Source organism: Oryctolagus cuniculus, chromosome 8, assembly GCF_051225735.1.
Source record: "Oryctolagus cuniculus isolate XC-2025 breed Fujian yellow rabbit chromosome 8, ASM5122573v1, whole genome shotgun sequence".
Taxonomy (NCBI): Eukaryota; Metazoa; Chordata; class Mammalia; order Lagomorpha; family Leporidae; genus Oryctolagus; species Oryctolagus cuniculus.
In genome coordinates, this window is record NC_142874.1 from 55,206,453 (window position 1) to 55,222,639 (window position 16,187).

Genomic DNA, 16,187 nt, shown 5'->3' on the forward strand with positions numbered 1-16,187 from the left:
GTTCTAGGTCTGGTGCTGTGGCATAGCAGGTAAAGCCACTGCTTGCGATGCCAGGGTCCCATAAGGGTGCCAGTTGAGTTCTGGCTGGTTCACTTCTGATCCAGCTCCCTGCTAATGTGCCTGGGAAAGCAGCAGAGGATGGCCCAAGTGCTTGGGCCCCTGTACCCTTTTGTCAGACCTGGAAGAAACTCCTGGCATTGGCCTGGCCACTGCAGCCATTTGGGGAATGAATCAGCGGATGGAAGATCTCACTCTCTTTAACTCTGCCTTTTCAAATGAATAAATTAACTAAATCTTTTTAAAAGAGAAAAATTACAATGTAAAAAAAAAATCAATAAATAAAACAGAAAAGTTCTTCTGCAGAATAGCTAGCTCTTCAAGGTTGATTTCCTGAGGCTAAATAGCACAAATAATTCATCCATGTGGTAATCAAGATACTGAAACAGTGCCAAACCTTGATAAAACCTCTACTGAACTTTCTTTGGCACTTGTGCAGGCGGTCTAATTTGCCCCATATTTGGAGATCAGTATTTTGGATCTGACCCATACACTTGTACATTGTTTCTGCCCCAAATTCACTTTTTAAACAGCCATCTTTATGAGGGAAAAAAAAATAAAACAGCCACCATTCTCAATGGAATGCATAAGTTATAAGCAACAGGCACATGGGAAGGGCTGTTTATCTCTGACGCCTGGCTATCCACTTGGCACCACCACTGCGTCCCTGGCCACTGACTAATTCTGTATGAACACTTCCACAGACACTGAGAACTGGATGCCTTCATTCCCTTCGCAATTCTTAACACCTCACCACTACTTCTAACAGCCTGTAATGATTTGCCAGAATTCAGATTATTTCAATTTCTGAAATACAGTAATAGTATGTAGGTTTCTCCCAGTTGTCATTTTTTTTTTCAGTCATCTGTTTCCTTTCCTATAACAAAGCAAAATGGACTAATCACTAGAATATCTGAATACACACGTGCCTCAATAGTGCCAATCACTGCACACTTCTAAAGCAATCTCGGCAGGTCACACGCAAGTTGTAGGAGTGCTGCGGAGGAGGGAAGTGATCGGGGTTCCCCAGCACACCGTGCCATCGGCTGCTAACCACCCAGCCAGCTGAGACACCCTGGGCCTGGGCCTCCCGTCCCACATAGCCCCAGCAGTGCGTAAGAAAGGCAGCCCACTACACAACACCCCGTGTTCCGCACTTAGCCCGCATCATCCCCGAGTCTGCAGATGTCTTTTACATTTGGCGTTTGATGCTTACTTAGTATTATGAAAGAGTGACTTGACAAAAGCACTGGTTAAAAACCAAAGCATGAACAAAAGCTAGAATAATTATCTTGGGTACACACCTGAGAAGCTGCTGAAGCTGATCAAGCTGGGCTCGGGGAAAGCTCCACGAATCAAGTACACAAAAAGCAAAAACTGGGAAAGACTCACGTCACAGGCAAGGGGTCATTCAAACAGCAGTCCAATGCTGCCATCTCCTGGCGATGTGCTGAACCGTTCAGAAAGTCGGGAGCTAATTTAGCCGCTTTTCATGTATGTTCCTGAGTTAACTGTGGCCACCTTTGAGACAAGTAAAAGTTCCCACAAGATAACCAGTGAGGTGAAAAAAGGCTTGAATGTCGGACACACAGGGCCCATGGAACCGATTCAAGCACCAATGGCTCCTTCTCTCATTCCCATACTGCTTTTCCTTCCTTCCTTCCTTCCTTCCTTCCTTCCTTCCTTCCTTCCTTCCTTCCTCCCTCCCTCCCTCCCTCCCTCCCTCCCTCCCTTCCTTCCTTCCTGACTCCTGCCTGGAACCAATTCAAGCACCAATGGCTCCTTCTCTCATTCCCATACTGCTTTTCCTTCCTTCCTTCCTTCCTTCCTTCCTTCCTTCCTTCCTTCCTCCCTCCCTCCCTCCCTCCCTCCCTCCCTCCCTCCCTCCCTTCCTTCCTTCCTTCCTTCCTTCCTGACTCCTGCCTGGAACCGATTCAAGCACCAATGGCTCCTTCTCTCATTCCCATACTGCTTTTCCTTCCTTCCTTCCTTCCTTCCTTCCTTCCTTCCTTCCTTCCTCCCTCCCTCCCTCCCTCCCTCCCTTCCTTCCTTCCTTCCTTCCTGACTCCTGCCTGGAACCGATTCAAGCACCAATGGCTCCTTCTCTCATTCCCATACTGCTTTTCCTTCCTTCCTTCCTTCCTTCCTTCCTCCCTCCCTCCCTCCCTCCCTCCCTCCCTCCCTTCCTTCCTTCCTGACTCCTGCCTGGAACCGATTCAAGCACCAATGGCTCCTTCTCTCATTCCCATACTGCTTTTCCTTCCTTCCTTCCTTCCTTCCTTCCTTCCTTCCTTCCTTCCTTCCTCCCTCCCTCCCTCCCTCCCTCCCTTCCTTCCTTCCTTCCTTCCTGACTCCTGCCTGGAACCGATTCAAGCACCAATGGCTCCTTCTCTCATTCCCATACTGCTTTTCCTTCCTTCCTTCCTTCCTTCCTTCCTTCCTCCCTCCCTCCCTCCCTCCCTCCCTTCCTTCCTTCCTTCCTTCCTGACTCCTGCCTGGAACCGATTCAAGCACCAATGGCTCCTTCTCTCATTCCCATACTGCTTTTCCTTCCTTCCTTCCTTCCTTCCTTCCTTCCTTCCTTCCTTCCTTCCTTCCTTCCTCCCTCCCTCCCTCCCTCCCTCCCTCCCTTCCTTCCTTCCTTCCTTCCTGACTCCTGCCTGGAACCGATTCAAGCACCAATGGCTCCTTCTCTCATTCCCATACTGCTTTTCCTTCCTTCCTTCCTTCCTTCCTTCCTTCCTTCCTTCCTTCCTTCCTTCCTTCCTTCCTTCCTTCCTTCCTTCCTTCCTTCCTCCCTCCCTCCCTCCCTCCCTCCCTCCCTTCCTTCCTTCCTTCCTTCCTTCCTTCTTTGACAGGCAGAGAGAGACAGAAAAAGGTCTTCCTTCCATTAGTTCACCCCTCAAATGGCTGCTAGGGCTGGCATGCTGCGCTGATCCGAAGCCAGGAGCCAGGTGCTTCTCCTGGTCTCCCGCATGGGTGCAGGGCCCAAGGACCTGGGCTATCCTCCACTGCCTTTCCAGTCCAGCAGAGAGCTGGACTGGAAGAGGAGCAACCGGGACTAGAACCCAGGGTGCCGGCACCGCAGGCAGAGGATTAGCCAAGTGAGCCGCGGCGCCAGCCCATACTGCTTTTCTTACGTAAGTCACCCTTGACAGTCTGCGTGCTTTACTCGGGAGACTCTAAGCTTGAAGGCAGGGACCACTTACCCCAGCACTCAACCCCGTGCTTTTAAAAAATATTAATAGGATGGGGCCAGCGCAGTGGGGTAGTAGGGTAAGCCTCTGCCTCCAGGGACAGTATCTCATATGGGCACCAGTTCATGTCCAGCTGCTCCTCTTCTGATCCAGCTCTCTGCTATGGCCTGGGAAAGCAGTGGAAGATGGCCCAAGTGCTTGAGCCCCTGCACCCCAGTGGGAGACCTGGAAGAGGCTCCTAGCTCCTGGCTTTGGATCAGCCCAGCTCCTCCACCATTGTGATCATTGGGGAGTGACCTTGTGGATGGAAGACCTCTCTGTCTTCTCTCCCTCTATCTTAACTCTGCCTCTCAAATAATAAATCTTAAAAAAAAAAATATGTTAACAGAGGCATGCGTTTGTTGCAGCAAGTTAAGCCACAGCTGGAGATGCCCGCATCCCACATGGAACTTGAGTTTGAGTCCCAGCTGCACTTATGATTCCAGTTTTCTGCTAACACAGACCATGGGAAGCAGCAGGTGATGGCTCGAGGAGGTGGTTCCCTACCACCTACACAGGAGACCCGGATGGAGTTCCAGGCTCCTGGCTTCAGCCTGGTCCAGCCTGGCTGTTGGCAGTCCATCTGGGGAGCAAACCAGTGGCTGGAAGACCTGTGTCTGTCTGTGTTTCTCTCTATGCCTGTGCCTTTCAAATAAATGAAAGTAACTATATTTTAATAAAATCTTAATAAAAGGATGGCAAGTGACCGTGAGAGTTGGAATCTGGTCTAACAGGGACAGAGCGCATTGGCAGAGAACCTTCTGGTGAGCCAAGCTCTTTTACTTGACTTGTCCATCTCAGGACCTTCTTGGCTATTGCGAACACATCTGACCCATGGAGACACTGGGGCGCAGAAGCTTAACAAATAAATACTTAGGTATAGTTGCTAAGTGACTTCTCAGGAATCATTATTAAATGTGACATATCTATAGTCCTGGAATTTTGGTGAGACTGTCTTTTGCTCAAAATAAGGCAGTGCATTGCCTGAAAAGCCGTGTGGCAACCAGACACAGCCATCTTCAAACGGTGCACGGTGTGCACCTGTAGGGCATTCATCCCCAGGCGCTGGGTTCGAAGTGCCTGTTTAGAAAGAGACTATTTCCTGGTGAGGGACAAATATTTTCCCCACTGGTCAGTCTCCAAATGCTATCATTGAGCGCCACCAGCTGGAGATGCGAGCAGCCCTGGGGTTCTTCGCAATGGGCGTGTGAGCCTCTGGCCACCCCAGCTCTCCCTCCTGGGGAAGCTGAGACCGCAGTTCCAGAGGTGTCTTCAGCAAGTGGACTTGAGGCGGGCAGTCTGGTTGCAAGCCCTGGCGCCAACTCTCACCTCACTGGGCCTCAGTTTCTGCCTTGGAGGATAACTGCAACCCCATGTGGTCACTGCGGGCATTAACCGGGTTACGGCAGATGTAACCAGCACATCCTAGGGCACCAGCTCTGTTCATTCCGAGAGGCTTGCTGTCTAGCTGGAGGAGGACAGCTGGGGTTCCACGCTGTAGCACTCCTGTGTTTCCACTGCTCCTTCCGGAGAACAGAGTGTTGTTCTCACCATGTTACCCATGCGCCTGAGAGGCCGCCGTTGCTCTGAGGTCTGCACAGCCCGTCCTCACTGGTCAGGCCGGGGAAGCTGCCTGCACCTTGGACTGCTGCTCGCCAAGCGTCTCGTCCGGCAGCGGTGACAGTGAGTCAGAACAACCACGCTGGCGCCTGGCCAGGCGCTCACACAGCAGCCCACTGTCGTGCCAGGAACAGACAGAGGGCAAGTTCCGCGGCTTCCACTTTTCTACGTCACTGCTATCTCGGCACACACGCTGGCAGGGCACAAAGTGTACAAAGCAGTAGCACGACCCGCACGGCATCACCAGGGCTATCAAGTGAAGGTCAGGAGTCTCCACCTAAGTGTCTAAAAATACAAGCAATAGACCAGAGCCACAGCCCAAACAGCCTGTCTTTGCCAGGGAGCAGTCACAGACTAGACAGGGATGCACAAGGATTCCCCAGACAAGGCACAGCAATGCCTTCAGGCATGACAGTGGCTTAGAAAATGTCTCCGAGGGGGTGCTGGTGCTGTGGCATAGGGGAGTAAAGCCGCAGCCTGTGACACTGGCATACCACATGGGCGCTAGTTCGAGTCCTGGCTGCTCTACTACCCATTCAGCTCTCTGCTATGGCCTGGGAAAGCAGTGTTTTTTTTTTTTTGACAGGCAGAGTGGACAGTGAGAGAGAGAGAGAGAGACAGAGAGAAAGGTCTTCCTTTGCCGTTGGTTCACCCTCCAATGGCCACCGCGGCTGGCGCGCTGCGGCCAGCGCACCGCGCTGATCCAGTGGCAGGAGCCAGGAGCCAGGTGCTTTTCCTGGTCTCCCATGGGGTGCAGGGCCCAAGCACCTGGGCCATCCTCCACTGCACTCCCTGGCCACAGCAGAGGGCTGGCCTGGAAGAGGGGCAACCGGGACAGAATCCGGCGCCCCGACCGGGACTAGAACCCGGTGTGCCGGCGCCGCTAGGCGGAGGATTAGCCTAGTGAGCCGCGGCGCCAGCCGAAAGCAGTGTTTTAAAAGATGGTTCAAGTGCTTGGGTTCCTGCACCTGCAGGGGAGACCCAAAAGAAGCTCCTGGCTCTTGGCTTCAGCCTGACGACCCAGCCCTGGCTATTGCAACCATCTGGGTAGTGAACCAGCAGATGGAAGACTCTCTCTGTCTCTCCCTCTGTAACTCTTTCAAATAAACAAATATCTTTTTAAAGGAACGTCCTCATTTCAAAAAGAAAAAAGAAACAGCAGCCGTCCCATCCCTAATATTTCTGGTATACTCAAAAGCCCTCGTCACATCATGAATGGGAAGAGGAGAGTGAGGACTGTTCCGCTGACACTGCGGAGTTCTCTGAGGGTCACAGTCCACTCCCCACGGCCCAGAAGCTGAGTCTGGCCACCACCTGTCTTCGTGCTGCTTGTGAGCCAAGAAAGACGTTCCCATTTTGTGATGTTGGGAAAAAAATGAAAACAAATCGAAACTTAAGAACAGTGCTATTTGTGACATGTGAAAAGGATAGGAGATTCCAATTTCCGTATCTATAAATGAAGTTTACATATTGTGTTGTCTACGACTGCCTTCACCCACAATGCAGAGCTAGGGGGCGCCCCCCCACCCCGCCATGTGGCTCAGAAAGCCTGCAATGCTCATGAACTGGCTCTTCCCAGAGTTTGCCAAGCCCTGCTCTGGATTCTGTGACAATGCAAACTGTACGTTCAGTTTGTAAAAGCATCCTGAGATTGACGGAAGATTTTCAGTTACTCCAAATGGGGGAAAATAATTTCTGTGCACAAATTTCTAGAACCTTACATGAATAACTAAGACCCATGTAAGAAGAGACATGTTTTTAAAAAGCAAAGGTAAAATGGTAGATGGTGTTGAGTTTTTTTTTTTTTTTAAGATTTATTTATTTATTTGAAAGTTACACAGAGAGGAGGAGAGGCAGACAGAGAGAGAGAGAGAGGTCTTCCATCCCCTGGTTCACTCCCCAACTGGCTGCAACAACTGGAGCTGCACTGATCTGAAGCCAGGAGCCAGGAGCCTCCTCCGGGTCTCCCATGCAGGTGCAGGAGTCCAAGGACTTGGGCCATCTTCTACTGCTTTCCCAGGCCATAGCAGAGAGCTGGATTGGAAATGGAGCAGCCGGGTCTTGAACCAGTGCCCATATGGGATGCCGGTGCTTCAGGCCAAGGCATTAACCTGCTGTGCCACAGCACCAGCCCCGGTGTTGAGTTCCTAAGCCAGCACCTCACTGAGAACTGGCAGATGATGGCCCAGCTAAAAGGTTGCACCCACACATAAGACCTGGATGGAGTTCCTGGTTCCAGGTTTTGACCTGGCCCACGCTCAGCTGATGTGGGCACTTGGGGAGCAAATCAGCAAATGGAAGATGTTTTTTTCTTCCTGTTACTCTGCCTTTCAAATAAATAAATCTTACCAAAAAAAAAAAAAAAAAAAAAAAAAAAAAGAAAAGAAAAGAAAGAAAGAAAGAAAGAGAAAGAAAAGAAACAGGATTGAATTAAGAGAAACCACAGAGGTAGAAAACGCAGTACAAGTCCCCACGGGTAAATATGTTTTTTTTTTCTCAAGGGCACCTTGAGGAAAAAAAAATTGAGAGAGCAAAGAGAAAGGGTGGGAGAGGCTGAAATGGGAAAAGCAGCATGGAGTTACAGGCTGTCCTGTCCCTCACTCAGACAAGAGCCGGGAGGCGTGGCCCTTGCCTGCTGGGCACAAACAATGCTCCTTATTTAGTGGAGAGTGAATGGGGCTGGGTGGGCAGCTAGCTCACTCTGAGCCACACGCGGGTGTAGGGCTCACAGACTCAGGAGCACAGCTGGCACCACCCTTGGTCTGGCAAAGCCGGAGCTGTCCAGCCTACTCCTCTTGCACGCGGTGTGGGGCAACCCCGCCACCCTCTGCGCTCATGCGGCACACAGCTGCTCTCCTCTGGCGGGGACACGCCTGAAGGCGGCGGGCAGGACGAAGGCTACGAGAGAACCTAGACACAAAATGTAGCCTCTTTATAAAAGGGAGCACTTCAAGAACCAGGAAATGTCCAGAAAACTTCAGATGATTGCAAAATTTCTTTTTTTTTTTTCCAGAAAACTCATGCAATAGATGATGCCATTAAAAACGAAGGGACATGGAGTACAGATGCATAAAGCCAACAGCCTGTTGAACAGGAGTCCAAGAACATGAGGACGCCAAAAATAATCCAAGGAGTGGCACAAACTTCTCCCACGCTGAAGAATGGTCTTCAAACACACAGGCGCGCCACGGCTGGCCGAGAGGCTCATCCTCACAGAACCTCTAACACCAACGGTAAGAAAATCTTCTGGGGCCAGCACTGCGGTGTGGCCTGGTGGGTAAAGCAGCCACCTGCTGTGCCCGCATCCCATATGGACACAAGTTCGAGTCCCGGCTGCTCCACTTCCGATCCAGCTCCCTGCTAATGGTCTGGGAAAGCAGTAGAAGATGGCCTGAGTATTTGGGCCCCTGCACCCACATGGGAGACCCAGATGAAGCACGTGGCCCCTGGCTCTGGCCTGGCCCAGCCCTGGCCATTGCTGTTACTGAAGAGTGAAGCAGTGGATGGAAGAACTCTTTCTCTCCCCCTCTCCCTCTACAATCGATTTTCAAATAAATCTTACAAAAAAAAAATCTAAGCCTCTAGTGACAATCACTATTTACAATGATAGATCTTTTCACTTTGAAAAAGATTTTATTTCCTGAAAAGCAGAGTGACAAAGAGAGGGTGGGACAGAGAGCTGGTCCCTCTACTGGTTCACTCCTCAAAATGGCTGCAACAGCCAGAGCTGGGCCAGACAAAGCCAGGAGCTCCATCTGTGTCTCCCACAAGGGTGGCAGCAATCCAAGTACTTGAGTCGTCATCTGCTGCCCCCCAGGCTCATCAGCAGGAAGCTGGCTAAGTGCACAGCAGCCGGAACTCCAACGGGCACCCTGATCTGGGATGTGGGCGTTCCCAGCAGCAGCTCAATACTCACCCAGCAAATGATCTTTATCGTGGGCATGTGTCACCTCTGTGATTATTTAAAATCTAACTAGAAACAGCAAGTCACAAAAGTTGTTTGCAGCACATAATTCAGAATTATCTCCCAATAAGACCTCTGGAAGAGCAATTTCAGAAATAACGTCCCAAGGGATGGATCTGACCTAAAGATGTCTGCTCAACGACAGCTAACATTCGGGATAGCTAAGACACAAAAAAAGGAAACAGAAAATACCGTATCCAGGGTATGAGCAACACCCGTCCTGCACTGGACAGGGGCTGAGTCGTCGCAAACAGCCCCACACGTACTGGAAGCTCAAGTTGGAGGGATGGAGGGGAGAGGAAGGCAGCAGCAGAGGCGGCCCCAGGAACCTGCAGAGATTCTGCGCAACCATCCCTCTGTGATTCTGGCTGCCTTCTCACTTTAAAAGCACTTTACTCTTTTCTGAAGATGGAATAAAAGTAGCTTTCTGCATGCTCCACATTCCATCGGCAGTCTCTCACTCTCGGAGGTGCAAGAACAGACACATCAGGATGACACGCAAGGCAGGCTTCCGGCCCCGTGTTGTCGGTAAGCAGCTGTCACGCATGCTCTATGTCACACAGATACCAACATTCAGAAGCCCTCGGGGTGGGGGGGCAGGCATTTGGGGAAAAAAAAAAATGTGTAGGGGCACTCGAATCCGATGGCCTCATCTTCCTTAGCTTCTCTCCCCTGGCCCTTGTGCCCACACCCCCCGCCTCCAGAAGCTATGGTAACTGCACACGCCAAGCGTTGTGTTCCCACGGCTAAGGCTTTCCCCTGTGGTCTTCTACGGCAGGAACACTGATCTCCCCGGATCCACCAAGAGCGATAAATTCAAAATATCTCAGCTGCTTTCCAGGAAAGTCCACATGGGTTTCCTGTAAGCCCAGACACCTGTGCCTAACCCGCCTACAAATTTCCAACTGCATAAAGAAGTAAAGTAACCACCAGATAAGTGGCCATCAAGGCCGTGTGACTTCTGATTTGTCAGGGATGACTCCCAGTAGCAGAGATGCTGGGAGTCTCGCTCCTACTCCTCCTCCCAGGAAACCAGAAGACAACCGCCCCACTTCTTTCAGGAGACATCAGAAATAGCTGTTATTAACACAGGCACCTGTACAACTGCATAGATACGCTTCCACTGCAGTGTAAATCTCAAGGAATTTGCATACATACCCCAATTCCTCCCTTTCTTCTTTCAAAAAGACTTATTTATTTGAGAGGCAGAGAGTTCACTCCTTAAATGGCTGATCCAAAGCCAGGAGCTAGGAGCCTCCTCTGGGTTTCCCACCTGTGCCAGGGGCCCAAGCATTTGGGCCATGCTCAGGTGCACTAGCAGGGAGCTGGATCGGAAGTGCAGCAGCTGGAACTTGAACTGGCACCCATATGGGATGCTGGCACCACAGGCAGAGGCTTAACCTACTATGCCACAGTGTGGGCCCCATCCCCTTTCTTAAAACCTGCTTTGGTTCTCCGGCCATTGCAGCCATCTCGGGAGTGAATCAGCAGATGGAAGACCTCTCTCTCTGCCTCTCAAAAAAAAAAAAAAAAAAAAAAACCTGCTTTGGAGGGCAGGCACTATGGTGGCCAGGTCACCACAAGGGATGCCCACATTCCATACTAGAGTGCCTGGGTTCGAGTACCAGCTTCGCTTCCAATCCAGCTTCTTGCTAACATGCAACACTGGAAGGCAGCAGGTGATGGCTCGAATATTTGGGTCCCTGCTGTCCATGTGGGAGACCTGGATGGAGTTCTAGGCTCCTGATTTTGGCCTGGCCCAGTGAGCTTTCACAGGCATTGGGTGAAGTAATAGATGGAAGATTTCTTTGTTGCTCTACCTCCCAAATAAATAAAAAAGGCTTGAAAAAAAGAAAACACCCTGCTGTTGTTGGGGTGAACGGTCCTGTTCAGGGGTCTCTTGACTGTCTGAGGTCTCAAGTTCAAAGATCTTAACCCTTTTCCTGAATCCTCTCCAGGGTCTCTTCCACTTTCCAGCAGTAAGTACCATTGGAAAGGAAGGGCAGAGCTCATAAAATGTTCTTCAAAGTTTCTGGAAACAGTCACCCAGGCCTCCAGTTAAACATACAGCTTACCAGGCATCTTCTCAGGAAACTGACTCAAGTACACAGATGAAGAACCAGACATCTGGGTTTTGACAAGCGGCCCCGATAATTCTGGAAAGTTCTTTCCCAAAGCTGTTTGTCACTGCTCCCACACCTGCCACCTTCTTCCAGGCATGGGGCAATCTTCTCTCCCAACCCTCCACCCACCCTGCTCCCTTCCACCCCAGCAGCCTCCTTTCACCCATTCAAAGTTCTTTCCTGACAAATCCAACCACACAGATTTCTCCTCTCAATTCCTGCTGCAATTAGTCATGAGGCACAATGGAATAATTGCCTTGTTAAATGTACTGTTAATAAAGCTAGTGGGTAAGTCGTTATCAATTTGGTAAATTGCTATCAATTTATTCCATTTTTTTGTTCCTAGAGCCAGCCAGCAAGGCTAAACAATTTGCAGAAGATCACGGGGAAAGCGGTTGAATCCGATTCTGCAGCCACGGTTAGGAACTCAAAAGCTCCCAAGAGCTCACTGTATCTGAACTCCTCCCGCCGAGCACTACAGGAAAATACCTTCGTTCTCCCACAAGGAAAGCCATTTATGCTGTAGACACTTCTTGATAATTACAGGCTTTTCCATTTCTTTTCTCTCATGAGCAGCTTGCTCACTGAGTTAAGGGACCTACTAAATAAAGCAGCCTCTTCAAATAAGCTGGTATTTGCCTTTGAAAATGTACCCAGAAACAAGCAACATGTTCTGGGGGTGGAGAACAGAGAGTTAGCCGGCTCTTCAGTGTCTGAGGGTGGAGGGCAGAGGAGGGCAGTGCTCCCAAGACTGCGGGGACTCGCCAAGTGCACTTCCTCCAGTGCGGTGACCGGTGACCATGGCAGCTGCTATCCCTGCTGGAGAAGAGCAAGCAAGCCACTGCGGATCGCCACCATGCACCCTGCAGATTCTGACAGAGAATGTGATAAACCCAAGGGCTGTGCCCATCTCTCCAGTATTGCCCAACAACAGTCAGGGGGCTTCCGTTAGGAAGGACTGAGAATCAAATGGGCCAAGGGTGGGGAGCCACTCCCCGCCCTCCCCAAACTCTCTGGAGGGTAGAGTAGCTTTTAGCCTCTGCAAGGCCAGATGTCCAAACGCTGGGTATGCTGTTTCCTGACTATTTTGCTCAGTAATGTGGAATCTGGGGCCTTCTCCTAATGAGTCTGATTTGATGGGTTTATAATGGGTTCCAAGAATCCGCGTTTTTAAAAAGCACCTCAAGCTGGTTCTGAGGCTCTCTGGGAAACACTATCCATTTTGCAAAATATCTCTATCCTGGCCCTTGCGCATCCACGCCTCATGCCTTTCCCCATTTTCTCTAGATTTCCCCCAACAAAATACTATTCCTCTCTTCGGATCCTAGCCAGGCTTCAGGGCACACACAAACGCTTGAAGCCTGAAAGGTCACCACTGCTGGAGGGAATTCCCCCACTCCTGCACCCTTGTGCCACTTGCAAACCAAGTGAAAGGCGCTCAGTTCATTGCACAGCCCTTTCTTCGGGCAAATCTCACCCCTCACCAGGCAGCACATTTCCTGGAGGACAGTCTAGGGCTCACAGTCCTTGACCTCCTATGATAAGCACCTCGTATGTGAGAGATGCTCCATAAGGCCCTTCTTGAATGAGCAAGCAATGAATGAACGCACAGGTTTCTTCCTAATAGCTTCAGCTAAAACTGCATGCAAAAGGAAAACTGCCTAGACTTTTTGTAGTGATTGTCTACGTAGTTTAAGTACCATAAAATTCTTTGAACTAGCTTGAGGACTTTTTAAAGTTCATTGGGGGGATCCCCTAATGCTGTGGTACAGTAGGCTAAGCCACAGCCTGCGGCATCCCATCTGGGCACCGGTTTATGTCCCAACCGCTCCTCTTCCAGTCCAGCTCTCTGCTTATGGCCTGGGAAAGCAGTGGAAGATGTCCCAAGGGCTTGGGCCCCTGCACCTGTGTGGGAGACCCAGCAGAAGCTCCTGGCTTTTGATCGCCTCAGTTCCGGCCAATGCAGCCATCTAGGAAGTGAACCAGTGGACGGAAGACCTTTTTCTCAGTCTTTCTCTTTGTCACTCTGCCTCTCACATAAATAAAGAAAAATAAGTTCATTGGCAGTGGGCACTGTGGAGCAGGGGGCTAGGCTGCCCCTTGGGAAGCATGTATCCCGAATCAGAGTGCCTGGTTTCAGTCCTGGCTACTCCACTTCTGATCCTGTTTCCTACTAGTGTGCACCCTGGGAGGCAGTGATGGCTCAAGTACTTGTCACCCACGTGGGAGACCGGGATGAAGTTTCCGCCTCCTGGTTTCAGCCTGGCCCAGTCCTGGCTATCACAGTCACAGAGAGGCCGTGAACCTCTCTGTCTTTCAAGCAGATCAAAGGAAATTTTAATAAATAGTAATAATTAGAACACTTTCCTGCGTCAAAGGCCTAACATTCCAATTGCTCTGTGTGAAGCTGTTGAGTCCTCACTTAATAACGCTGCCTGTATGTCTACTACCCTACCTGTATTCCCAAGAAGTACTTCTCTGACCATAACTCGGAGGGAATTTAACGTGGGAGCTGCTGCAGGACCTGCCAGCTGGCTTTCTTCTACTCTTCCCACCTCAAAAACTTAACTGTGTTCCTCTTGAAAGTGTTCAGCAAGAAAAAAATTAGGTGGTACCGATTCTAACAGGTATTTCACAACATGCCAAATTCCTATAGAACTGGGGGGAGGGTTTGATGTAACTACCTAGGCGAATTTCACTCCTTCTGAAAAACCTGCATAGAGTTTTGAGTCTCAAGTAACCAGTTTAACACTCTCATCTTCTTCAAGGTATATTCCAGCAATATCCACCAATAACATGATTAAAGTCTTGGCTTCAATCACATTTCAGATGATCACTTTTGTTAATTAAAGAAAACCACAGTGAACCTGTTCTTTTCAATGTTCATTTTCTACCTAATTCAAAATTTTTCCTAGAAAATATGCAGTGATTGACAATCTAGATTGGTAATATGAATGTCTTCAATAGCAATAACCTGAATACACCTTTTAAAAATGCACCTTTTAAAAAAAAGTGCTCTGAAGTAATTGCCAGTTTGGAAAGAGAAACTGTTATTTTTCAATTTTAAAGGTATAATGAATTGTGAATGTAATCTGTGACCACCGTTATTCATGTCTCCAGGGGCAGAGGTGGCAGAAAAAGGGAGACCTGAAGGATAGATTTAAGATGGTAAAATTGGCTCTTGGCGAATGCAAGGCCTCACTTAAGGGAGTTTAAACCCTGGAATACAAAGCTCCAAAAGAACCCCAAATCAATGTAAAGCCAATCCATGTGTTATCAATAGGACTTGAGAAATTTTCAGAACATTCAGGCCATGTAGCCATATGATCAAATAAGTGTCCTGAATGGTTATTTTTTGCATGAAAATTTCCACAAACAGCACGATTTTTAAAAAATGGAACCAACAGAAATAATTTTACGGTTTCGGCATCGGGGAAATTTAAGGTAGGTTACGAGTGAGAGATACTGAAGTATAGGATGTATGCAAGAGACCAGCGGGGGCCTGCAGTGTTCTTTCTTAACAATTCGTGATGCGAGTCCTGGCAAGCTAGGGCAAAGGGAAGGAGGAAAAGGGAGCAGAAACAGCTGCTATGATGGACTAGCAGCCAAGCCCGAGGCCCACGACCCGACGAGCCTGCAGCTCCCCATTCATTCCCGGCGGCTGCTCCGCGCCCGCAGCCGCCGTGCACTCACCTGCTCGGGAACACGACCTCGCAGCGCCCGAGGCCGCCGAGGCCGCCGCCAGGAGCCGGGGGACAGCCGCCGGCGGGGGCGAGGGGCGACGCAGCCCGGGGACGGGCAGGCGGCGCAGGCCGGGGGCTTCCCTCTGCAGCAGGGCGGAGCAGAGCCGCCGCGGGCTCTGAAACATGCCGGGCAGCACCGCCACAACCGCCGCGGCCCCTCGCGCGCCGAGGAGCGGAGCCTGGCAGGGGCCGAGGCCGGAGAGTCAATCACACTGTCGGGGCCGTCCGCACGGGTGCTCCCTGGATGCTTCCCACCAAGCCTCAGGCCCAGGAGAAAGTCCTGAGCGGCAGAGCCGAGAGGCAGAAGCAGCAGCGGCGGCGGCGGCACAGTCTGCCGCGGGCCGGCGAGAGCTGGAAGGCAACCGGCGAGCGCAGGGCGCTGACAAAGCGGGCGCTACCAACTGGAGCTGCGCGTCGGGGGGGAACCGCAGGACCCGACCCTCGGCTCGAACGGGCTGCGTTCCGACACCCGGACCGCTACTGCTCTACAAGGACTGGAGATTTCTACTGTTTTGTAGGATGGAAGCTTTAGGAGGTCGAAAGTGACTGGTATCCGTTGGAGCGCTGTTAAATAAATAAGCGTCCCCTCTCGCTGGCTGGAATGGAAGCGCCCAGAGGCTGGGAATCCCGAGACCGTTCCAGGGGCTGTGGCCCAGGGGACACGTGTGGGTCGGAGCCGCGGGCGGCATCCGTCTGTGCGCGCCCGCGGGAGTACAGCCGGGGGCGTCCGCCTCCTACCCCTTCGCGGGGTCTGTTGCGTTAAAGGAAGTTAATCAGGCGACGGTGATTCAAGCAACAGGGGTGTCAGACTCGGGCAAGGTGGACAACAGGTGACGGAGAAATCAGACCCTAAAGTTCCGCATCGTAGGTCAAGATCTGGGCCACATGATTGGCGTCAGAGGTTAATGACAGTCTCAAGATCTCTGCAAGGTTTGTAAGATTGGACCATGACGTAGGGGTCCGGAATTTGGAAGGGGCTTAGTCATGATTTACACACCAAGAAAGCAAATAAGCAGGAAAGCCCCTTGTGTGTTTGGGGAAATAACTCCTCTCAGGCAAAATGAGGAGTTATTACTAAAGAGTAGAAGGCCAGATGCCTGGAGAGCTTGGCTTGTGATGGTGTGGATTTATACAAAAATTAATTGGTAGATAGTTGCGATCCAGTGATGTTTTGTGAGCGTAGCAATGATGCGTCGAAGCTGTATTTTACTTGGACGTCATGTGTCTCTGGTCCATGAGCAGATGAGAGAAAGACCAGTTAGATAAGATGTTCTTGACTACACCAAGCTGACAGTACTGGAGAAGAATGGATGGGAGAGCTATCTCAAATGGATGGGTCAGGAAATGATGACTAACCAGCAATAGAAGTGGAATGAGGAGAGGGAGAACACAAGACTGTGTTCCTATCTGAGTGGCCTGTGCCTTAGAAATGTGTTCTAGGGTG

General features: G+C 50.6%; 1 protein-coding gene and 1 long non-coding RNA gene across 5 annotated transcripts in view; one reads left to right on the top strand and one right to left on the bottom strand.

The window, feature by feature from the left end:
- LOC108178087 (uncharacterized) overlaps nucleotides 1-11,627 on the top strand; it is a 28,288-nt gene extending 16,661 nt beyond the window's left edge. For 2 of the 3 annotated variants that reach the window (XR_011378241.1, XR_011378240.2), the window contains 2 exons: nucleotides 7,927-8,146; nucleotides 11,347-11,627. This is a non-coding gene — a long non-coding RNA (uncharacterized LOC108178087). Of the gene's footprint in view, nucleotides 1-7,926; nucleotides 8,147-9,285; nucleotides 9,406-11,346 lie in introns of all 3 variants that reach the window. The other variant, XR_016212274.1, reaches the window with a different exon arrangement.
- NOCT (nocturnin) overlaps nucleotides 1-15,219 on the bottom strand; it is a 31,211-nt gene extending 15,992 nt beyond the window's left edge. Inside the window, exon 1 of one of the 2 annotated variants that reach the window (XM_002716938.6) lies at nucleotides 14,694-15,219. In XM_002716938.6, the coding sequence (XP_002716984.1) occupies nucleotides 14,694-14,868 (175 nt within the window). In that variant the 5' untranslated portion in view covers nucleotides 14,869-15,219. Of the gene's footprint in view, nucleotides 1-1,361; nucleotides 1,503-14,693 lie in introns of those variants that run through there. The other variant, XM_089302869.1, reaches the window with a different exon arrangement.
- Nucleotides 15,220-16,187: the final 968 nt, after the last annotated feature.